The sequence below is a fragment of the Colossoma macropomum genome, unplaced genomic scaffold (assembly GCF_904425465.1).
Source record: "Colossoma macropomum unplaced genomic scaffold, Colossoma_macropomum, whole genome shotgun sequence".
NCBI classification, from domain to species: Eukaryota; Metazoa; Chordata; class Actinopteri; order Characiformes; family Serrasalmidae; genus Colossoma; species Colossoma macropomum.
This window is the reverse complement of record NW_023494791.1, coordinates 6520136-6545364: the sequence shown is the minus strand read 5'-3', so window position 1 is coordinate 6545364 and position 25229 is coordinate 6520136. Positions and strand designations below refer to the sequence as shown.

At 39.5% G+C, this 25229-nt stretch overlaps 1 protein-coding gene across 1 annotated transcript in view; it reads right to left on the bottom strand.

Annotated features, from left to right (window-relative positions):
* rps6ka2 (ribosomal protein S6 kinase, polypeptide 2) overlaps positions 1 to 25229 on the bottom strand; it is a 62045-nt gene that overhangs the window by 22444 nt on the left and 14372 nt on the right. Inside the window, 10 exon segments of the mRNA XM_036573717.1 lie at positions 3187 to 3275; positions 3362 to 3432; positions 4593 to 4700; positions 4702 to 4736; positions 4828 to 4865; positions 8816 to 8922; positions 14445 to 14524; positions 14852 to 14932; positions 18212 to 18293; positions 19845 to 19961. Of these exon segments, the coding sequence (XP_036429610.1) occupies positions 3187 to 3275; positions 3362 to 3432; positions 4593 to 4700; positions 4702 to 4736; positions 4828 to 4865; positions 8816 to 8922; positions 14445 to 14524; positions 14852 to 14932; positions 18212 to 18293; positions 19845 to 19961 (808 nt within the window).

The window sequence follows — 25229 nt, the reverse complement described above, 5'->3', positions numbered from 1 at the left end:
TGCCTTTGTTTGTCGATGACTGGTTGACAGATTTGCCGGCATTTTGCCCATGTGCCTATTTTGTAATCCTTGCCTCTCGAAATTCATCCAGGGCACATTACTTATCTACATCTGACTTATTTGATGTTTTTCAAAATATTAAACATAATGCAATTTTTGTTAATTAGATAATTACAACATATGGTGGCGTCACGCCACTGGCTGTGCTGCCGTAGGAGCGCAGGAGGCGTGGCCACGCAGAGTGGCCATGCAAAGAGGCTCTCTGGAGGCACCGCAGTCAGGGCAGAATAGACCTTAACATTCATAGTTGTGGATATTAGTGGAAATGTGTGTATATGTTATTTGTGTGATACTGTGCTGGGCTGTGAGGTAGTTCAGTGGGTTAAAGTGTCTACCACAGAGTGAAAACACGGCTAGAAGTGACCTGCATTCTATCCCGGCTGCTTGGTCAGTGCTGAGCAGCAGTTCTCTCTTGCCGCCTGATCAATAAAAGAGCATTCGCCTTTAAAATGTAATGTTTTACACATTTACCTTTGTCTACTCTTGAATAATAGATAATACAGCTAACTTGATTGAATGAAGAGCTGTTTTGGGACCGAAAGAGCTGGAATGCCCATCACTTCTACACGCCCAAAGTCCTCTAAAGAAGGCAGAATATGGTCTAATCAGCCCACAAAGACACAGTTAACTTCAACTTAGAAGTTTAATGTTTGTGATTTATGACATTACATTGCAGTTTTACACTGTCTTGTCCAACAGTCCATTAGTGGACTGAAACTGCAGCTACGACAGTTAAAGATTGAAGACTGGCTTTATTCAGTGGGACAGGATGCAAATCCTAACAGCCTGTAGTAAAAGGAAAATGCACCAAAATGGCAGACTTCAGTTCTGTTTACTATGCCTCCTTTAAAGGGCTCAAAAGTCTAGAAGTGTTTTCCATCTTACATGAACAATTATCAAAAACATTTTGTGCTCAAATAGCACAAAATTGCATTGTCTGTATTAGACTAACAGCCTATTCAGCCAGGCCTTTTGTGATGGAATAAAGACATCATGCCAGCTGACATTAGCTTTCGTTCATCATCAACCACGTTAGCATTGTTTTGCAGCTCTATGTTTTTGACTCATCTCAGTTTGCCCACATTTGCCTGGTAGGCACTATATATAGGGTAGTATGTATCACTATCGCTTTCCCAGTGGAGTATCAGTAGCAGGTGAGTGAGGACTTGCCTGTGCATGAGTAGATAGCTAATGCGAAGCTGACGCATGTCTGGCTGAGCTCAGCAAGACGCATCAGCCGCATTTTCTCTCTGCTTCATGAATTATGTAGAGCGTGACTCAAATTCAATCGCAGTTTAGACAAACACGCTGCAACAGTGACTGAATGTGGCCTGCAGTCATTCACCCAGATCATCATTTACTACGGCTTAAATAAGATTCATTCTGTCAGAGTAAGATGGTTACCTTGATATAAGGAAGGCAAATAATCTGTATACACACTCACTGGTCAGCTCTCTGGAAACAGCAACCTTGTAAGTCCACTTTACTTTAGCTCTCATCTAGCACAGGCTGTGCAAAGTGTGGCCTGTGAGCCAAAGTTGGGCCATGAGGATGTTTGATTTGGCCAGCCAGAAGGTTTTCCTGACCCCAACCCCTAACTCAATGACGGAACAATTTTACATGCGGTTTTATGCAAAAGTTAACACACCCTCTACAGAGAACACACTTGTGCACATTTTAATGCACAATTACTGTTTATTTGCTGAGTTTAACATGTGTGTACTGCGCAAGGCTTATGGCATATTTTATACTTCATGTTTTATTTTTTCTCCAATATGTTAAACTCGGCACATAAACAGAAATTGTGCACTAAAATTTGCAGAAAAATGCCATATTTAAATTCTCTGCAGAGGATGTGTTAACTTATTTTCACTCAGAAAATCAGCAAAACATGTCATTTAACTGGTGGAGTTCAAACTTTTGCATATGACTGTGTTTTTTTAATAATAACAATAAAACATACTGTATTTATGATTAAATCCTTATTTTATTTTTGTCATTTTCATAATAAAATGTAGTGCAATGTTACAAAAAACATTTTTAAAAAACGATTTACCTTCTAAATGTTTCTAAATATGTATACTGTTTTTTTTCTTTTTGGCAACCAGCGCACCACAAATAATGCACTTTGGCACCCCAAGACAAAAAATCTAAGCACCCCTGCTCTTGCCCTTCATCAACGGTCAGTTTTTGACCACAGAGCCCCTCTTGGCTGGATATTATGTGGGTGATGGACCACTCTCAACCTAGCAGTGACACTGACGTGTGACAAAAAAACTCAGCAATACCGCTGTGTCCAGCGGTGTTGACCACTACTGTGTCAGTGTCACTGCTGTGTTGAGACATCCAAAATGATATCTGGACAACAGAGCACCTGTGGTCAGAAACACCAATGATAAATGAGTTAGGGGGGGCTGACAAACTGTGCATGACAACAGAGGGGCTGAACTGGCCAGTGAATGGAAGAACAAACCATGGGTCCTTAAGCGGATAGTGAGTGTATACTGCAATTAACATGAGAGACTGTTTTGCTGAATGTCCCTTTTAAAGGGGAATTTCTAAATTATTAAATGGCTAAGATGTAAACAAATCTTATTCAGAGTGGGTTGGTGTGAAATACTCTAGAGAATCAAGAGAAACATACCAAGCCAGAATCGTTCACAGTGGTGGTGATAGGAACCAAACATCTGAAGAAGGTAATGCCTCTAAAGGCTCCCTCACAGAAAGCTATTACATGAAATTATGCTAAGATGTTGTTTTTTGATGGTTTTGCAATAAAGCTTTGGCCTTAAACCCATTAATGTTGGGGAGGTACATGTGAAGCAAAACAGTCCCCAAAAAGACTCTTTTTTTCAGATTTATCACTATTTTACCATCATCTGCATTACATATAAAAGACTCTTTGGATAGTAACTAGAATATCTGCGTTGTAGACATCTCGACCGCTGGTTCCCATCACCACCACTGTAAAGAGTAAAGCTATTCTACAATGAACCATTTCACATCAAACAACTCTGAATTACTGAATTATACAGATTTTTTTAAAGATTAGTGGAGTTCCCCTTTAGTTAGTATTTTAAAAGCTGGCAAGCTTCATATCTGCATCACAGACTTCAGATACTGTACCTAATCTGTTGGAAGGATTCCTTTTAAACAGCGCACGCAGTAAGCTCTGCACCTCTGGGCTTAAGAACTGTGGCATCCCGAGCTTTGCCCTGAAAAAGAAGAACATTAACCACAGATCTGCCCACATTTCTTAGTATTTGCAAAGAAAGAAAAATAAAGTTTAAACCAGTCTTACTTGAGAATGAGTGCCATAGTCTCTTTGCGGTCTTTGCCTTGAAACGGCAGAGATCCAGTCAACATTTCAAACTGTGGGGGGGGCAGAGAGACAGTAAAAGCAGCGTTAGGCTTTAAAGCTACCAGGCTTGCTTTCTTTTTTTCTTTCATTACAGACGTTATAATAACGATATATACTCAGCATCATTTCAGAGCAACAGCTCTCGCAGCCGGTGTCCTCTCCCTGCGCTTGGAGTTATGTAATCTATTCTTCCCTGTGAGTGAGTGAGCACATTTTCAGGCAGCGCTGTGCTGTGGATAGTTGGAGGTGGGCCAGCGCTCAGTTGCTAAATTTATCCATTTGCTGTTCAATGCCACCTTCAAAGACGAAAGCATTGGAATGATATCAGCCATTTACGGATGGTGGCACACGTAATCCATATGTGGGAAAGACTGTGTTTACAGCTCAAAATAAACCGTTAGTTGATATTAGCAATCAGTGCACACTTCATTCAGTTTCGAGTATTTGCCTGTAGTCGGAGCGCAGAACTGCTCTGTTTTAACTCTCCGGCTTTTAATTCTTTAAAAGCTGCTGTCATTGTAAGTGAGAGCTGTTGTTCTTATCTGCTCTGCCGGAGCCGAGCGCCGCGCTAAATGTCATTCGGCCCAACAATGCCACTGAGTCATCAAGACGTTTAAGCTGCGGGAAATGAGAAATCTCAAAGGGCATATCCTCACTCTGAGCAGAATCAACTCCAGCCAAGCTTTGTGCAAAAACAATTGTCTACTCTTTTTTATGGGATTTGCAGAGCTGCTAAAAATGTCATGTTTTTTCTTTGTAAGACACAAACAAACAAACAGTGGTGTGACATTCTTTCTCAAAAAAATGACTGGTTCGTATTTACGTCTGAATGTGTCTGCAAGGGTGGCTCTTTAAAGAGTGCTGCTGTTTTAGGCCACAGTTGTCTCCTATGAAAAATCTCTGCATTGAAGTCGTCATTAATTATGGAAGGAAAGAAGAGCAAGCTGGAAAAATTATTTAAATCATTCAATGATCTTAATCATTAACCATCTCAGAGGATCACTAAGAAAAAGTCCAAAGGAATGCATGTGTTTCTGATCTTGCAGCAGACTGGAAGGTTCATCCAGACCCTGATACAGTCTACAGCTCTTCCTGGGTCACCTGAGGAAACATCTCTAGGCTTCTACAGTTATGAAGTGGGAGCAGTGCCCTCAGCCCCAAAGACACTCACCATTAAGACTCCAAAGGACCACCAGTCAGCGCTCTGCGTGTGCCCCCTCCTATTGACCACCTCCGGGGCCATGTACTCAATGGTCCCGCAGAAGGAGTATGCACGCTTTGTCGTGATCTATTGCTTCTTTGCTTAGGCCGAAATCTAAAAGAGCAAGAGAGATACGACAGGTCAGAAAAGCAAACTCTCCACAGTTGATCAAGTGATGGAAAAGAACAAAGAGAAGCTTCCTTACCTGTGATCTTTATATGGCCTTCCTCATCAAGAAGAATGCTAAAAACAATTAAAACAAGAGAAATTAACTTCACTCACATTGTTTTTGAAACTGAAATGCTAATAACCAGTGATGATCAAACTACAAAATAGACTTACAATAATAAAGAGGGCCTGCATTTAATTAAACAGCCTTTAAGTCATAAGCTATTCATTTTTTAAGTGTCAGGAAAAAAGCAGAAAAGATATATTTAACAGGAAATTAAACAGAAGCCTCCACTGCTAAATATAATATAATTTTTTCAGTGTTTAGTGTCTCCACATTTTGTCTTTATTACAGCTTCCATTCTTTTCAGGAGACTCAAAGAAATCTGCAGGGATATTTATCCACACTTCCAAAGTTCAGTCTTGAAGTTGGTTTTGCATTTTCTGCTTCTCATGATCCCAAACACACTCAGTGATGTTGAGGTCTGGACTCTGGGGTGGTCAGTCCATTGTTCAGCTTCTTTGTTTGATGTGTCCGTCTCCTTTTCTCAGTGAGGTTCTTCTTGACAGCTACACATCCTTTCAGACCCACAGCGCTGAGTCGTCTTCTCACAGTGGAAGGATGGACAGAAACACCTGTGGATGCTTTCAGATCTGAAGCAGCTTGATTTTCTCCTCTCTCTCAGAGATGAAAGCTTTAAGTGCTGTTTATCTGATGGGGGCAGTTTTGGGGTCTACCAGGTGTTGCACTGTTGTTGTTTTTTTGTTTTTTGAACTCCAGTTTTGGAAACCCCTTTTTATTTCCCTTTGACGTGCAAGTGGATTATCTTATATCTAATCTCAGAAACATCTCCTGAAATCAAATGAAGGGTGGTCTCAGATCTTTGCTCAGTACTGTATATTTCTACTTGAGTTTAAGTAGAGTATTTAAGCATCAAAAGTAAAAGTACTGTAAGTTATTACAGTTATAATATCATTGTGTTGAACAGTTTCTGTGAAGGAGACTTGCACAGCTAACAGCTCACTAATTTAAGCACACCTAAAAGAAAGCACTTTGTACTTTAAGTCAAGTAGCATTATAGACTTAGATGACTTCTTCTCCTAATTATACTCAAGTAACATTTCACCAAGGGTATTTCTGCTCTCAGTCAAGTACAGCAATTCTGCACTTTGTCCACCACTGCCAATAACACATTTATGTTCACTCAAAAAAGGTTTAAAATCACACTAATTTGGCTAACATAGGCAGCAAGAATGGATCCATTAGTAGTTAGAAAAAGAACATGTTGTACAGCCATTTTTACAACCCTCTCTGCTGACTGCTGTGCGTGAGACTCGGCTGATATGATTGAAGACATGTTTGCAGTAGCCTGGAGTCCTACGGGCCGCCTTCAGCTACATGTCATTAATCATTCGCAGCATGCCTGAAAACACAGCGTCCAGTGCTTAGCTCCTTACCAAGCTCTCTACCAACGACACCCCCTCGCCCTCCAACCCCCCTCAACACATTTTCCCAAGAGGGAAAATGAGCAAGGGCAGGAGATGCCTCCCTTGCACTCTCAATGAGCACCACTTCATTATCTCTCGTTGATCCTCTCTCTCGAGAGCCAATTCAAAATACTAGCCAGCCTGTTGTTCTGCTATTGTTGGAGTAAACTGTAGAGCTCAGCTGAAAAGGAAACCATGTTTGGAGTGTTACGGTCTGCCAGAGCAGAAGGAAGGTGTAGGTTTCAGTTGTCTGTGAGGAGAAAAAGCTTTGACAGTGCTTCTAAATCCAGCCGTACGCAGCTGCTGTGTTAATCGCACCGCGGCACCTGGATGAGGTGTGTTTTTTTTTTCCCGCTCAAAGTCAAGCAGTGCTCTCTGAGGGGTTATATCACCTCAGCTGAACTGGCAGATTCTGACTGGAATTATGCTGGGGTCTCCATCTGGGTGCCTTTAATCCACAATCCTTCCAATCCATTGAGGCTTGGAGCGGCGCGGGTCAAAGTGATAATTCAGCAAAAAATCCTGTTTAACCTTATGGAACCAAGCGGCTCGCTGGCGATCCTCTCTGAGAATCGGAAGATGCCTTGTGTGACTTATTTAAATCTTCCGCCAGAGAAGTTAGGTGTGCATGTTCATGTGGCCACAGTGAAATGTCTTCACATGCAGAATCAGTGCTTTCTGTGTGCTGCCATGTTTTTATTACTGTTTAAATGATAATGATAATATTTTAAGAGCAAGTGGTGAGCGATTACTGTTCTCTTTAATCAGATTAACAATAAAATGCTAGTGATGTGTGACTTTTATTCTTATTAGTGTGTTGGTCAAAAAGGTCATTTTTGGCACAAACTATATAAAAAAAAAAACAAAAACAAAACAATTTTGGCTTTGTTTTTCTTTACATATAAAAAAGCACACAACAGCGTTGAGATTCACGTGATCAACTAAGAAGAGCAGATTAAATGGTTAGAAATAGCCACATTAGAGCATCGGCCTCAAAGCGTTAACGTCCCAAGTTTGTTTCTTCAGTTTTGCACTAAAGCTACAAGGCTTACATATCAACCTTGTTGTGGTAAAATAAAAGTTCAGTAAAAAAAAAATCTATCCCCAAACATAGGCAACAAATGCTGTCTGAAGTGAGCCAATAAGGCTATTTATCAAGCAAAATAGCTAATTAGCCAAATTAGACGCTTAATATTGGCATGAAACGACCAAAAAGACAGTGAAATCCTTAATCGCTGTTACTGTGACAGCTCCAGCTGTTCTTGAGCAGAAGATGAATGAACTAGAATCCTAAGTTCTGTTGGTTCCCATTTGACACAGTACTTGTTCTTGAATGTGAAGTGGAAAAACACCTAAGAGTTTGGATCATATTTATCCCTTCCAAATCGCTGTTATTGCCAGTGGTGGCAAAAGCATGGGCAATTTAATATTAATTATTTCTGTCTTATTAATTTTGCTTTGAGATACTTCCTAACAAGCAAGTTTATCCCAACAATTAGCACAGAGCTAACTGCATGCTTAACCTTCTACTGCACACATTATGAGACCAATTAAAAAATATATTCAATTCACTTTTTTTGCATAAAATGGTCCTTGATTTATTTTTTCAGACCTGTTTATTAAATTAAAAAACATAAAAAAAATAGTAATAATGTGTGCAGGGGTCCTTTTGGAGTAAGTTGCCTTGAGGCAACATTGTGCAACAATGGGAATAAATGGTATAGAGCCGTGTTCCCTGAAGTGGTGAGACTTGGCTTGTGACTGCCCAAATCCATTCCTCTGTCACACAATGTTGCTTCTAGGCAACGAATATATTTCTGCAAATTCTCCAGATACATAATGTTAAAAAAGAGGTTTAAATGTGCCCATTAAGAGATGGTGTGATCAAATACATGCTTTTTATTGACTTAGTAAACCCTTCGCTTTATGGTTATCACTGTCTTTAAATATGTATAAAGTCATTATAAAGTGAGGAAAATTAGTTTGTTGCTCTGAGGCAACATCATGCAATAGAGGGTTAAATTATCACTCCCTTACTTCAAACAGTGTTGAGTCGTAATCTCTAAGAGAATTTCTTCTGTGGTTTCTGACACTGTATGACATACTGTTATCTAAAAATGGACAAAAGCATGTTTTGTAGCTAAAAAAACATAGTAGCAACCTGAATTTTCATCCATACTTTTGCTCAATAGGTGTCAGAAACCATAAGCAAGTCTTTTTGAGATTACTTAACAACTCTATACTGTTTGAGGCATCGTGAAGATTTGGGTAGGCAGTTTGCACAGTTACTCTAAAACAAAACTAAAGAAGCAAACTTGTCAGCTACGTTTGGGTAAAAAGGAAAATCTGTGTAAATCTGATTTTTCATGAATTATCACTTTAAGACCTTCTACCAAATCAGGCCTTGATTGTGGTGAGCAATTAAGTCACAGACAGGGTTGATGAGGTGCACATATGCAGGTATGGATGACAGTCCAGGTCCTGATCTTGCTGAAGAGCATGGTTTACAATACAGTATGTTCTTCAGTTTCACTCACTTTTCAGGTTTGAGGTCGCGGTAGATGATGCCCAGGCTGTGAAGATGGTCCAGAGCTAAAGCCAGCTCAGCCAGATAGAACTTCACATCCTCCTCAGTGAACATCACCTGTCAGGGATATTAAGAGCAGCAGACGTGGGTAAGAATTAGGCAAAACCACAGACTTTAACCTGAGTTTTGGTAGCTTAACCCTTGTGTGGTGTTGATGTGTTTGTTACTCAGTGATCTGGTGGTCCCACCACATTATTGTTTTTTTTAAATCAATACAGCCAAAACAATTTACGTAAAAATGCCAGATGTTTAAAATATCACAAGTGGCCAGTGTAGGGTTCTCCTTTAGCAGCTGTAGCCAGTCAGCAGCCTGTCCATGTTGCCCACCCTCACACACACACACACACACACACATATACAAACACATACACACACACACACTAACAGAAGCCATGTAGGAGGAGAACAGAGTGAAGGACACAGCACCTCCACACTGTTATACCCCGCGGGTTCAGCCAACACCACATGTGTAATATAAATGTGTGGGGGGTGAACAGAGTGAAGACACTGAAAATGGGTTATTTTATATGTTCTTCACAGAAAATGAGCAAAGACCAAGAATCTGGGGTTGAAATAATAATAAATCGCATCATTTTTTATTTTGGTAAACATTAAAAATGGGTCCCACAGACCCCAACACCACACAAGGGTTAAGAGAGCATCAGGGTAAGCTTGATTTCCACAGCTTCATGAGCTCCATTCCTGACCACGTTACTGTTTGTATTGCTCTTGTCTTAGGAAAATTGTCTGAGGAATCTTTTATTTTCGTACGAGTCTACTCTCAGCTTGCTACGCAGCTAATTTTAACCACTGGGAGATTTATTTAGCCTCTGCACAGGACACGTCAGGGGATAGATAGTGGAATATTGAGAAGAGAAAATTGGCTTGCACAGATTGTAACAAGTTCCAGGCAGGAGCGCGGCAGCTGCTGCTGGCAGATGACTGATTCCACCACCGGTGGTAATTAATTCACGTCTCCCTTCCTGAAGCGTACCTCTGCTCGGAGGATGACGATTAAATCAAGATTCACGCATCACACCACAGAAAGCGCTCAGAGTTCGTCCAATCAACTGTCCTTATTTCGAGAAGAGTTCGAATTAGAAGCAATGCTAATGGGAGACCCCACACTCGGGAGGTGTGCTGGAGACGATTCTTATTTATTAGGTAGCAGCAGCCAGTCAATAATGGATTATTCACGGTGTGAATGAGTGTGTGGTATAAATTCTTGTGCTTCATGTACAATAATACTTTGGGTGCTCTGCACTTTTATATCCAAAATCATATAAATCACCTCCTTAAGTAGCTATAAGATAAGGAAGCAGGGGTCGATAAGGTACATCTGACTTGCCTGGTCACATATCAACTTATTACCCTCATATGAAGCTGAATTTATGATACTTCATAAAGCCCATTGGTCCAAGTGTAATTAATCAGCAAAGGCAGTGCAAGAAGCTGGTACTGGTAAAAAGAGCGGGCAGTTTAGCTGGGGGAAGGAGAATAGCCAATGGCCCCCATTAATCACTGTCTGGAGAAAAGCTCTGCCTAAAGGAACTCTGGGGGGAGCTGTTTACAGCAAAGCAGCAGAAAACCTCAGCATTTTTCAGCCTGGTCTGAGAATGCAATAAAAGCTGCATCTCTGAAGCCCGTTTGGAGTGCAAAAACACAGATGCAAGCTGAGTGGGAGTTTCCCCAAGGAATTCTGGGTAAACAGGATCTATTAACCACATGTAATGACAAAGACATCACAGTGAACTCAAAGAATTCTAGAGGCGTATTTCCACGACACAAAGTGCCTTTTTCCACTGGCCATTGGTCCAGTGCTGAAGGTTCCAGTTTTACGGTTTCTGGTATCTGTTCAGATACCAACAGGACTTAATGTTACTCAAGGAGGCTCTCCTCTGTGTTTGCTAAAACTTGCATCTGAAACTAATGACAGTTCAATTATTCGGGTCCAGGTGAAGATAAACTTTCCCAGCACTATTATATCACCAATAAGGTCACCAGGAAAGTAAACTAAGATGGTATGTTGATGTGTCGACTGCTGTTTTTGCTAAGGTGACATAAGCTAGTTAGAAAACTAATTTCCCATATTTTCTCATATTTTCATGCTCAACGGAGCAAAATATGACCTTTGTTTGATTCTACATGATTCTGCATAATTGTACACATTTGTGAGTGTGAGCGCAAAAAAGAGCGCTATTATTCAATATTAGAACACTGTTCACTGTGTGAACAAGCTAAGATAATAAAAATAAAAGCCTTGTGCAACTCAACAGTCTAGCAAACAGTGTAGCAATAGCTCTCAACGTCTAAGCCAGGGGTCGACAACATAAAATAAAGCTCTGCTGATTTAGATCTTCTGATCTGTTCTAACACAGTTTTAACAATAAACTGTCTTAAACACTGGAGTTAATGTAGCCTATATCTGCTAATTCACCCTTTAACCCTGAAGGTTGGTGCGCAGACTGATGGTCACCATAGCAGTCTCACCTAGCAAGTAGTTAACGAAACGGCAAAGATTTAGGACGAACATCGATGATTTGGAGATGAATTGACTTCTTTGCATTTGTAATCAGTCCACCTGGTTTCCTGATACGTTTAGTCTGCAACAAGAAACTGTCAAACACTGAAAAGTCAGAAAGCTGAAGTCAGCTTCTCGTTCGCCAGAATTCTCCTGTTCCACCTTAAAGCAGTTACGTTCTGCCGCCTCAGGCACCATTTAAGGTGGAACGGAAAAATTTGAACAAGAATCTGGCGAATGAGAAGAGACTTCAGCCTCATGAAAGTCAAACATTGAGAGACATTTTACAAGAAACTATTCTACTTTTGCGGAAAGGTTTCCTGCCAGAGATGCGGCTATAGCTGAGATAAAGCTAGTCTGCATTTTCGTTTCTATTACATTTTTAGCCTATACTAGAACATCAGCCAAGATGGTAAATTGGACATAAAATGTTATGACTCCCAAGGTGGTGTGATTTTTGTTGAAAGGACAAAGTTGTTCTTCTTAACATTTGCATTGCTGACCCCTGGTCTGACCACTGGGGCTCTAACAGAGCGAAATAACTGTCCTGTAAATCAGTGCACTCTTGCCACTTTGTTGGCTGCCATCTAAAAAGACTGACAGGAAATATATTTCATCCTGGCTTTCTTCTGTTATGATTATCTCTGCTTTTGTCCCAAAAGAGGAGAAGACAGCAACACTCTAGATGAGGATAGCAACACCATCTAATATTAGCAACCCTCATCACACTGGAAAGCTTAACGTTATAGGACTTTCTAAAACAACTTTCCTATGAAATCACCAAGGCAACAAGTTATTCTTAGCCATCTCAGTCTATATTCTTCACTTGGATTAAGTGCTCTTGCAATCATTAAGTGCGCGTTCGAATAGCATCACTGCAGTCTCACACATGCACACGGCTGTAAGAGCCATTAACCCTCACCCTGGATAACAATCGTGCAATTAGGAGGACATCTCTGACCAAGTCTAATGTTTATTTACACCCACTTTTATATGTATTTCAGAAAGAATGAGCACTTATAAAAGAGGCAGTGGATTTGCCACAGAAATGAGAGGACTGTTAGAGCGCAGGTAAACCAAGAACGCTGAGAGCTTTGCCAGCAAACATGCAGACATATTCATTACAGAGTCCACGCATACAGAGTATCAATGTACTGCTGAGAGAGGAATACAGTGTAGAACAAGGCACTTTTCTAGAAATATCAGCCATACTATGGTATTTCACAATGGCACCACCCGCAATTGTCCTTCACCTGCTATAAGAAACAGATCCTCTTAGTAACAACCGTGGACTTGGCATCTGCTCTATTCCTGTACCATCTCTCGTTTGAGCTTTGAAGGAACGAGGCACAGATCTTAGGATGGTGTTTTTCATGGGCGATAAGATAGGAAAGATAAGTGATGCAATCAGGCGAATCAAAGGGTCCATTAGGGAGAATTATAACAAGGGACTGGCAGCACCAATTACACCACGGTGGGTCAATTCATTCTGGGAGTAGCTGCCAGACATGCCTGTAATTACCCAGTGTTGTGTGTAAATCTCTATTAGAGAACATTCTCGTCACCGGGTTATGGTGCTGCTGTAGCATGAAGAAGTCTCCACTAAATGATCTGATGCATACTAACTACCACTTCACATAAAGACCAGGGGTGGAACAGTATGACGTGCTGTATTGCTATAGATGGGACCCTCAATTTGATACTCATGGGACATTAAAAAGTACATTAACAGAGTGAAGAACCTGCTACATAACACTGACATAACAGTGCCATAAACATGTCATGGTAGATGTTGTATGGTGGCATGACGGATTTTTATCAGTTTGTCACGTTGCCACTACCGTTAATCGTCATGAAATCTTCTGTTTTGTGCTAATTTCTGCTAAATGTAGTCAGCCAGAAATTATGGCATTATGGCATAATTCCTAGTAAGTCCTAGTATTGGATAAAAAATATAAACGAAAATGCAGACTTACTTTCCTCCACTTTAAGCTTTAGCTCAGCTATAGCTGCTTTTCTTGCATCTCTGGCAGGAAACTTTTCCTTAAAAGTGTAATAGTTTCTTGTAAAACGTCTCTCAACGTTTAGTTTTTACAAGGCTGAAGTCGCTTCTCATTCACCAGCTTCTTGATAGAATTTTCCTGTTCTACCTTAACAGAATGTAACTGCTGCACCATTTAAGGTGGAATGGGAAAATTCAAATGAGAATCTGGCGAACGAGAAACTGACTTCAGCTTTGCGACTTTTGTAGTGTTTGACAGTTTCGTGTTGCAGATTAAACATATCAGGAAACCAGCTGGAGTGATTATAAATGCAAATAAGTCCATTCGTCTCCAAATTATCGATGTTTGTCTTAAATCTTTTTCTTTGCCAGGTGAGATTGTTGTCTGCGTTGCTATGGTAACCAGCAGTCTGCGCACCAACCTTCAGGGTTAAAGGGTGAATTAGCAGTTCACATTAATTCCAGCATTTAAAACCATTTACTGTTAATACTGTGTTGAACAATCAGCAGAGCTTTATTTTACTGTAAAGCAGGATTATTTTATTTTTACCTGAAAATCTAATTCTGCTAATCTAATCTAATCTAATCTAATTCAGCCACAACATGGCAGTAAAAGAGCCGCATGTTGCCGACCCCTGGCTTAGACTAAGCTTGACCTGAGACAGGACAATGTTTTTCTCAAGACCTGAAGCCACACTGTCTGGTATCTGAAACCTGACGCTGTGGTCTGAGGATGATCTGAAGGATGTGCACCAAACTATAAGTAGCGCTTTGAACATAATATCTGCTCTTACAGTAAGAAACAGAGCCTGTTGAACACACATATTTATTTGCATTTATTGTGTAATTTTGTCTTTTTAAAGTATTCCTAGTGTCTTTTTTTAATAAAGTATTTCAGAATCTTTGAAAAGTTGTCGATTATTATTGTTTGGGCCTCTGATTACTCAATTAATTGGCAATAAAAAATAACTGGTAAGCTGTTTGGCTAATGACATTATCAGTAGTAACAGTCATCATGACTTTTAAATGAAATTCATTCAGCTCATATGAACTGACCTCTTTGGAGAGGCGGGTGAAGAGATCGCCTCCTCGGAGGAAGTCTAGGATGAGATAGAGTTTTCCCTCCGTCTGAAAGGCTGCAGGAGACAATAAACACAACCATCACATCAAAGCAGCGTTCTTCCTCACTGCGAACCCGGCCGGAATGCTAAGAGCGGCCGTCTGACGCATGTAGCTGAAATCCATTTTTACAGCAGCTATTGCACATGGTGAACTGCTCATGACCGATATTTGTGGCTGAAACATCTGTTCTTTTTACTTTATTGTAAATGCATTATAACTGCTTATTTTTGAATGTCAAATGCAACATGGGGTCACATTATAGCATAATAACACCATAATAGAGTCATAATAGGATGTGCTTGTAATTCTGGGATGTAGCTCTACAAGAGGAGGTTACTCACCGTAGTGAAGTTTGACTATGAAAGGATGATTCACTTCAGCGAGGATGTCCCTCTCCATTTTGGATCGCACCCTGTCCCGCACTTGGAAGAGAAAAGGAGAACAGAGTGGGTTATACATGAGATCAAACATAAAGGGGGCCTAGACGCTCCTCAATAAAGGGGGGGGTCACATAGTGTTTTTCTGAAGGTGGAAAATTGCAGGTGCTCAGCAGTCTTTTGCAAATTTTTAAATTAAATCACAAAAAATACTGATTGTTGGTACAAAAAGTCAGAGAAAGCTGCTTTATGAGAAACTTGGTTCTTTAGCTTCATATACCAAACCTGAAGTACGAAACCTGGATGTGATCTTAGACTCTGAGCTCTGTTTTATCCCGCATGTAAACGCAGTCACTAAAGTAGCTTTTATCATTTGAGAAATTTCACTAAAGTTCGGCCTTTTCTATCTCAGAGCGATGCAGAGAAACTTGTTTATGCATTTGTTACAAGCAGAGTTGATCACTGTAATGATCTTCTTAATGGACTTTCTAAGAAAACAATACATCCCTTACAACTCATACAAAATGCAGCAGCATCCTAACAAAAACAAAACAGAGAGATCAGCATCACTCCTGTTTTAAAAGAACTGCACTGGCTGTCTGTATCGTTCAGGATAGATTTTAAAGTTCTGCTACCAGATTTTAAGGCTCTAAATGACCTCAAAGCACTGCTTACATCACAGAGTGTGTCTGTTTATATTCCAGCATGTGATCTTAAATCTGCAGATACTGACCTTCTACAAACACCTTCTGTAAAAGACAGAAAACATGGAGAGCCTCGTTCAGTTATTCTACTTCTAAACTCAATTCCACATTTTATTCCACCTTATATACAGTCAAGCTCAGTGCCCACTCTTTAACTTAGGATTTAATTAAAGTCTTGTGGTCTTTTTATCTTTTAATTTGATCTGTAATTTTCTTATAAGATTCTAAATTAATACTTATAATTTCTTGTATTACTGTTCAGTTTTATCATCTTTCTGTAAAGCACTGTGAGCTGCCACCGGATTGAAAACTGCATATAAATAAAAAAATATTATTATTATTAGTAGCAGTAGTAGTAGTAGTATTTAGATTATTATTTTATTATTAAAAGACAGAATTAAGTAGGCAAATCCTCATTATTTACATACAGTGGGCAGTTGCTTTTGCCTGCCTGTGAGGCTGCCACGTGTAATTTGCAGGAATTCAAAGCCAGCTCAACTTTCCTTCCTCTGAACTTTGCTGTCTGAGATCCCACAATCCCTCACACATTTTTGCGCCACTCCCCACTGAAACAGAATGGGAGCGAAATTTCAGCTGATGAATTCATGTGATCCTCATTTAGACTTTCTTTATCACTTCAACGTGAACAGACAGGCTAAAGTACTATAGGCTGAATAAGTGGATGTATGTAAAATGTGTTGTGACATTACAAAAACAATTCAAGACAAGCTGTTTTTGTAGCTTAACTTCTATATTACTGCTTCAAAGAAAAACAAGTATCTCCTTATTTTGACACTGTGTGATAAATTCAAGACAAATGGACCACCAGATATGCTCCAAAATTCCTTAGAATAACATCTCTTGATATTAACTTACATTAAAAGTTGTAAAAAGAATGTTTTTGCCTTCTCCTGCAAAGTAACTATTTTCAAGATTTTTGGACTGCATTATTTATTTACAGACTTCATGGAAGAGAATGGTACATTCTGAAATCTTAACAATGTTTACTACAAAGTATTTCAAAAATTGAGAAGAAAATGTGTTTTCTCCCCTTCTCCATTTCTCTTAAAGGGCTCAAAGAAGGATACATTAGCATGTCCTATGTGATCTGTGGTTAAGAATGTTTTTGCTGTCTCCTGCAAAGTATGTTTTTGGACAGCAACCATTTACAGACTTTATGAGCTGGGAAGTGAATAGTACATTTTGGTTTTTTTTGGGGTATTTTTTCCAATTTTCCCCTCAATCCACTAGTTATGCCCACTCAAACAGAACAGAGGTGAAATTTCAGCTGATGAATTCATCTGCAGTGGACAGGTACCGAATTTTAGGAACGTGGTGAGCAAAAAAGCAAGCAAAACGCATCTCTCCCATTGAAAACAATAGAAAAAAAGAACCTCACCCACCAAAACACATCTTTTGTGAACCTCCTCTTATAAGCTCAGGACCCGTCTGAATTCTTTACAACTGCTTGACTGCTGCAGCTTGTTCATGCATTAGAAACCCCTCAGCATGCAATATACATAAAGACAAAGAATCCCTATCCCACTCTCACTGTCCTTCAATCCCTTGAAATTAAAAACGCACTCCAGCCTTACAAAACCACTTCACCCAAAACGGCTACCTCAGCTAAACATGAATGAAAGCTGGTGTAATCTAGTTACACGGGTGTTCTCGGGACCGGCTCAGCACTTCCTGCTTATGTGCTGAACTTCGCAGTCTGAGGTGCCAGCATCACTTGTGGTGTCATTTTCACTCACAAGTACACAAAGAAACTCTCACTGGAGCAACAGCTAAGGCCGACTCCCATGTCAGAAAGATGGTAAGTAACCATGGTTACACTAAGCAAGCATGTTACGTGGGTTGCGGACAGGTTGCGGAATAGGCTGCCTCCGAAACAAACATTGTGAATCACCATAATGACTTCAGGCGCAGACAAATTGCTTATTCTGATTACGGTGTGACTCGATAATGGGAAAATGAATGGAAAAGCAATATTTTGTGCCTTATTTTGTTCTCAAATTGTGCGTAAATAGAGCAATAACATGCATTTTAAAGCTGGAGGACATGAGAAAAAGTGGACAGTTACTTATTGATTGTTTAGTAAAATTGCAGTATAATTGGAGGTGAATTCAAGGTGATCCGTGTACTTAAAAATGACTTATGTACAGCGGTCAATGACCACGGCAACTTAGTGACATACACCTGACAAGCAAAGCACAAAATGCCATTTGCTGCATCTTTAAATGCATGGCCTTGGACACCCATATAAGTGGTATTTGAATGTATTGTATTTCTCTCTTTCAACTGTCACAGTGAGGAGCACTGGGGACTTGCCCCTGCAGGAAAAATGTCCACGCTGCAGGACGGCTCAGGTGCTTGAGCACAGCTTCTCCCTGGCGCTAATCTCACGATGATTCAGATCCTCTTTAAAAAGCAGCTGGAGAGCTCTTCATTCTCCAGTTATGAGTCACATGTTAACACATGCAGCGCTAAAATGTAAGCGCAGGACTTTTAAACAAACCCAGTTTAAAAGGTCAAAATGTCGCATACACATGCTCTGGAGGCATATTCACAAGATGTTCGCAAGTTAGTACAATTCTCAAAAAAACACTTATGTTACCTTTCAGAGTTGCCTTCTTTAACACCTTCATGGCGTAGAGCTGCCCAGTGTCCGAGCCTTTAATCTTTCTCACCAAAAATACCTGTGAAAAAAGAAACCATAACATTTATCTATGGCTAAGACAAACAAACTGCCAAACTACTAAACGAATGATTCCAACATCACCATAAAAGTCCTGTAAGCAGTTATAGGCCTTTTGAATAAGAATTTGCTATGTCAATGGGCCGTATTCTAATTCTTCTTATTTTATTTCTTTTAAAGGAATGTATTGTTGTGAAATGTGCTGTGCTTATTTTATTTCTATTAAGGGAATGTATTGTTGTGAAATGTGTGTGTGAATGTGCTGAAGTTGTATTTTAGGCCACCTATTCTGTGTTTGCCCCTACATGGTCATGTTTGTCACACCTGTTACTTGTCCTGTATAAGCTGGGTCTAATCTTGGCATCAGTCCAGCTATAAAACTGTGTCAGTCCAATGTCTTAGGGGCTAGCTGGGTGTCTGGGACCTGTGCAAAAAAACTTCACTTGTCCAGACAACAGACTGAGTCCCCTGGTATCAAGAGGGTTTGGATTCTTCTCTTTGTTTTTCACATTTTATTTCCCTCCTGAAGTTCACATATGGCACTTTGTGAACCAAAACATTATGATAATTCATTATATGACCGTTTTCCAGCTTCACTTATAGCATTGCACAGTCTGATTATGTTACTGTGCCCTTAAGACTGATATGTAAATTACCTTAGCTCTGACTGGCTGCCATGTATTGCTCCTCATGTGGACTTAAACATTCTTTATCACTTCAAAGTGAATGGATGGGCTAAAGTGCTGTACGCTGAATAGGTGGGTGTGTGTGTAAAATATGTTGTGACATCACATAAACAATTCAAGACAAGCTGTTTTTGTAGCGTAATTTTTATATCACTGCTTGAAAGAAAAACAAGTATCTCCTTTTTTGACACTGTGTGACAAATTCAAGACAAATGCACCACCAGATATGCTCCAAAATTCCTTAGAATAACATCTCTTGACATTAACTTACATTACAAGTTGTAAAAGGAATGTTTTTGCCTTCTCCTGCAAAGTAACTATATTCAAGATTTTTTTGGGCTGCGACCATTTACAGACTTCATGGACTGAGAAGTGAATAGTTCATTTTGATATTGTTTTTTGGGGGGCAGATTTTTTTTTTCCAATCCCCCCTCCTCCAATTTATTATATTCAATTCCATCTACTAGTTAGGACTCCCCCAATCACACAATACCACCAGCGCTAGGAGGGCAAAGGCAAACACAGGCTTCCTCCGAGACCTGTGAAGCGCCACTGCATCTTTTCAAACTGCTGCTAACATAAAGTCATTGGACAGCTGAACGTGCTTGGAGGAAAGCGCTGACTGCCAGTTCTGTTACATGATTGGAGGAGAGGGAGGGCCATCCTGCCCACCCAGAGAGAGCCAGGTCAGTCATGCTGTCTTGGACTCCTGGCCAGAACTCGCAACCTCTGAGATTTTAACAGTGTTTACATACTACATCAAAGTATTTCAAAAAAGAAAAGAAAATTAGTTTGCCCCTGATTTGGTCCTTTAAGAAGGACAGTAGCATGACCAGTGTGATCTGCATGCTGTAGTTTTTCCTCACCTTTCCATAGGAGCCCTGTCCCAACACTTTTAGAAGCTCAAACTGGGAGGGGTCGGCCTTCTCGAAGCCTTCTTTCACATGGTTGCTTATATCAATCTCTTTCAGGATGCTGTCGTCCTGCAAAGGCAACAGATGGTACAGATATATGTCATGTGACTGCAGGAAAACAAACAAACACTCCTTCCATACGCTCCTCTGTGTGTGTGTGTGTGTGTGTGTGTGTGCGTGCATGTACAAGAGAGAGATTTCCACTGTGACTAACAGGGGCTAAACCAAACAGGACCAGTGTGCATAACGACTGAATCATATCTATAAATACATCTGATTTTAAAGTGTGCTATATGTAATCTGCATCCATTATCTGTCACGAGTACAGGTACTGTACATGCCAGTAAGGGTGAGCACTGTAGCTGCAATAGCAAACACCTTTCTCTATGAGCTGAGTTGTTATGTAATCTCAAAAGACACTGTATGACGTACTGTTATCTGCAACTACATAGAAAACCAAGCATTCACACTTTTCCAGCACATATATCCACTTTAAATATATACACATTATGTTTTGACTTTGCACTTTAATAAATTAGAGTAAAGTGTGTATTCATAAGCATAAATAGATTCAGTATTCAGACACCACATTAAAATATACATATTTTTAACCTATATATATATATATATATATATAAAAATAAAAATAAAAAACTACACCTGGTGTCATTGTAAAAGATGCTGCCATTGATTGGAAAGATTTAACGCAACAAGTAGCAATCATGGTGAAGGTGAAGGAGCTTCCTACAAGTTCATTATTAAACATTATAAAACATAACAGAGGCATAGCAAAGACCTTTAACATCTCCGTCAGTACAACTCGTTCAAAAATATGGAATTGGGAAGTTCACAGAAGCACGACTAATCGTCCCTGGACAGGTGCGCCATGCAAGATTTCACAACACACTCTCAGACTAAATATATGGAAGGTAGCTTTGAGGGATTAAAGACCATTTGCCAAGAGGAACGTGCCAAAATTGACCCACAGGGCTGCAAAATCCTTTCTCTACCGTTGACTTCTCAACAAAGTCCTAATGTCATTCATTTGTGGTGTAATTTGTGGTGAATACTTTTTCCTATCAATTATGTTTTTTAAACCTGTCTTTGTTTATGCTTATGAACACATACTTCTTTGTTCATATTTATAAGTTCAAAGTCAAAAAACATTATGCGTGTAAATTTAAAGTGGAATATCAAAAACAAAAGTAGTTTCCTCTCTGTGTAAATGGACAAAGGCAAGTTGCAGATCAGCATCTCTGTCCATTTTCATGGTTTGCAGAAACGCCTCTCAGTGCCGCAGCCTTGGCCAGAGCAGAGTGAACAGAGTGGGTGGGGACGCTGCCATGCTGCAGACATGTGCCCAGGACAAGCATGAGACTGCCAACGCTGAGCAGCACCGCTGATTGAAGCAGGCTTGGTGAGGCTGACACGGCCAAAAGCCCTCTTAAACCGGCTTATCTCACACCCCACAAAAAATAAATAAACATAGAACAGCATTGCGTAACCCTGGATGTCCAACGAGGGCCGTTTTAACAAAGTGATGACTAGGCTGGCAAATCTGATGGACAACCTAGATACGAGAAGCTGACTTATAAATCAAACAGGCCTGTAAATATGTGGACATGGACTCAGTGGAGAAAAACTATCATCACTAGGGACCCAAAAGTAATACACTCACTACAATATGCCTGAGGGAAATATAAAAATAATTAGCACATCAGGATTATCTATAATATCACCTCACCCTGCCCCCTGCGCACACATACACACAGTGTCGGCTGCAATTAGAACCTATTTTATATTCTATTTTTAGCTCATATGGTTCTTTAATATTAACAGAATTTACGAAAATCTAAGTAACAAGCCATCAATTGTTTTGAAAGTTGTTATTGCAAACACATTAATTCATAAGCTCCTGCTGGTGTGGTTTCGTGGCAACTTGCATGCTAATAGCATCTCTGCTGGAGAAACATCAGACTCTAGCATTTGCTTTAAGTGAGCACATTTCAAAGCCATATTCATGTGCTTTCATAAATATATCAATATATATAAAAAATGTGTTTTTTGTCGTTACAGTGTAATTGCTCTGGAATTCAGCTATAGATGCATGTGGGAAGCCATGACGTGTTACAGTTTTACACCTCATCTAAACCATCAAGACAATAAAACTGTAAGGAAAATGCTAAGAATTTTCCTCAGACTGTATGTCATACTCTGGGAAACAGCAGAAGCAATGGAGAATTAAACCTACCGTTGCCTAGAGGCTCATGAATGCTCTATAATAATGTACTGTTTTAATAGGAAAAGTGAATAAAATATTGCATACTTATTATTTAAAATTATTTAGCATGCTGTTTAAAATTAAATGAGTCCTCTTTACTTCTCTGTCAGTTCTTTTTCTCAACATGGCAATTATGGCCTTTGAATAACTGTCCCACTTTTTTTCCATAGGTTTACATGGCTGTTTACATTTCATCGCTGATGTTCAAGGCCTAATACAGTCTTACCCACTTGTTGAAGCAGCCTGCAAAGACTAGTAGTCACAGATCAACTGGGAACACTATAACAGCAAGTTCTAAGACTGGACTTGTTTACGAAATAATGCTTGGACCCCTATGATTGCTATGTGTGGCTGTATTTTTAAATGTTACAAGAATTGACTAACAAAACACTGTAAAAAGAGCAAAAACTTAGGGCCTACAAAACAATATCATATGCTCATGCTGGTCCACCTGCAGACAGACATCTGCCAAACACTTAACATGTACAAAGACACCTGCGTCCATGTCTGCATTTCAATGACATCTCAATCACAAAGCAGCTGAATAATTCAGCACCGAAAATAAAACTGTTCATCACATCACAACAACCTGATCTTCAACAACAAAAGGCAAACGACAAGTCACTTGAAAATACCCAAAGGTTCAAATTAATTCAATTGCCATATCGCAGAGAATACCCGTACTGAAGACATCACAAATCCTCATGGATTTTATCTAACTAATTTGGCTCAACAGCTGCAGATTGGTCCTTCACAAAAAGCCGGGTTATCAGATAATTACATTTGATTCATATTGAGACCATCAGACCAATTATTTGGTTTTTCCTCAACTTTCTTCTGCTTCTTGGATAACAAAAAATCCAACTACACCTGATCATAATTATATATAATTGCACTGGATAATGCCTTGAAAAGAAAGCAAAAAATACTCATAATTATTTATAATTATGCTGGATAAGGCCTTAAGCCTATCATTGCTGATCCGGGAGGCCAGACAGGTTGAGAATGCGTCTTACAAGCAACGATGTTGCACAGCAGCGCATAAGAACATTTCAATGCCTAAATCAGATTAGGCCAAAGCCGAAGATTTCATATTCAACAAATGCAACTGCGCGGTGTGTCAATGAATCCCTGGATGCCCCTGGTGCAACAGAGGCTTGTGGAGCAAAGTGCGTGTCGGGGAATATTGAGACAAACGTTGTGTAACTGGCAGCAGAGCCAGCTGTTCCTCCACACACATCACGTTTTGGAGAGATGGCACACAGGCGCACGGATGAGCATACAAAAAACCCTCTCTCTATTCTTGCCCTGAGCAGGATCTTCTAATAGACTCAGTATTATGCATACATCACAAACTGTGCTGCTTTTCGCTGCCTTATTATTTCACTTATAGAAAAAAAACTGACTATTTTTTACTTTTTGGTGTTCTAGTTTTGCTTTAAACATTTCGCAACAAAGGCTTAAACTGTGTACTGTATGAATTATGAAATAATTGATTGATTTTAGGTATTTACTTTTGATTTTTTCTTATTGAAAATAACTTAATTAATAAAAAAAATTAAAAAGACTTTTTCAGGGATAAATTTGATACTATGCAACAATGAACACTTTCATCATCCAGACATGGAAAAACACACACATGCGTAATGGTCATATGTACCAACATGTTTTGAGAATACAGAAAATAATTACACTGATAAAATATCAACTTATGCTGTTGTCATATGGCAACAAATAAATTTTTTCATTTTATATAAAACTCACAGCATCCAACCTCCTACAGCTTATGCTTAAATGTGCACTGAATTATACATATGCTGTGAGAAACCCTCAGAAGATGGGCCTCACCACCTTACTTGGAAAGTTTTCATGATAAATTGGAGTCGGGCAAAAAAAAGCAGTTGTTGCCGTATGGCAACACCACGCAATTACGGCTTAAATCTAATCAGAAGTCATTAAAATATTTTTCTGTATTGCAAAAATTCAATTGCAACTTTATCTCTGTCTCTAAAACACATGCTGGAGAGCATGAGCATGTCCCTGCAAATCTGCCATGTGACGACCTGGGCCATATTACATAATGGGCTACTGATATAGATTGATTAGGTATTTTATTTCAGCAATGGGCTTTCATGTTTTGGGCAGCTAATCGAATCTAGCTGGGGACTTTGCATAACTAGTGGTAAAACAGAAGACATAATATATTGTTAATGGTCTCATAAAGACCTGATACAAATCACATAACCAGTGTATAACTGAGCAGGACAAGTATGAACAGCTGATAAATGAAATTAAAAGCATCAACTCATAATATTAAATTACTGTAAACTATGTCTATATAAAAGGCAACTTTACATGATACAGTGATAGCAAACTCCACGGCCTGAATTAGCCACAGTGCCAAATACAAATCAACAAGCAAACAGTAAAATTGGAATCAGGTGGGTCAGAGAGGACAAAGTAGTGCTTATTAAGTGCATTCATTAACATGGCAGCATGTGAGGAATGGACTGATCTAGGTCAGCAGCTGTTCAGATCAACAGGGTAATGCTGTAAATTAACCACCTGACAATTTGTACTAATTCCAAAAGAGAAATACAAACAAGAAAGAGGAGATCAGTCACTACACTTGTATCCAGCCCTATATCTGCTGATATAATGCCTTTGCTGGAGGCCAGACTGCTATCACACTGTTTTATGTATGAGCAGTGTAGTGTAATATACATAAATAAGAACAAAAATCCCATTTTGAACGCCATCAGAATAAAAGTCGGACCCAGTCGACTAATAAAAACTTACAGTAGCTGTCAGCTGTGTTTTCGCATAAAGAAATCAATATGTATTTGATTGAAATTCACTGAACCATTTAAAAAAACGTATAATGCAGGGGTGGCCAACTGAAAATTAGCTGCTGAGTTCAGTCCAAAGTTTCATATTTGAGTAGAAAAGGCATATGCATGAAAACTTTTTTTTTAAACAACTTAAACCTCTAAAACTCATGTTAATAGACAGAAACAAAAGCTGATCAATGTCAACATAATCTATATGCATGAATA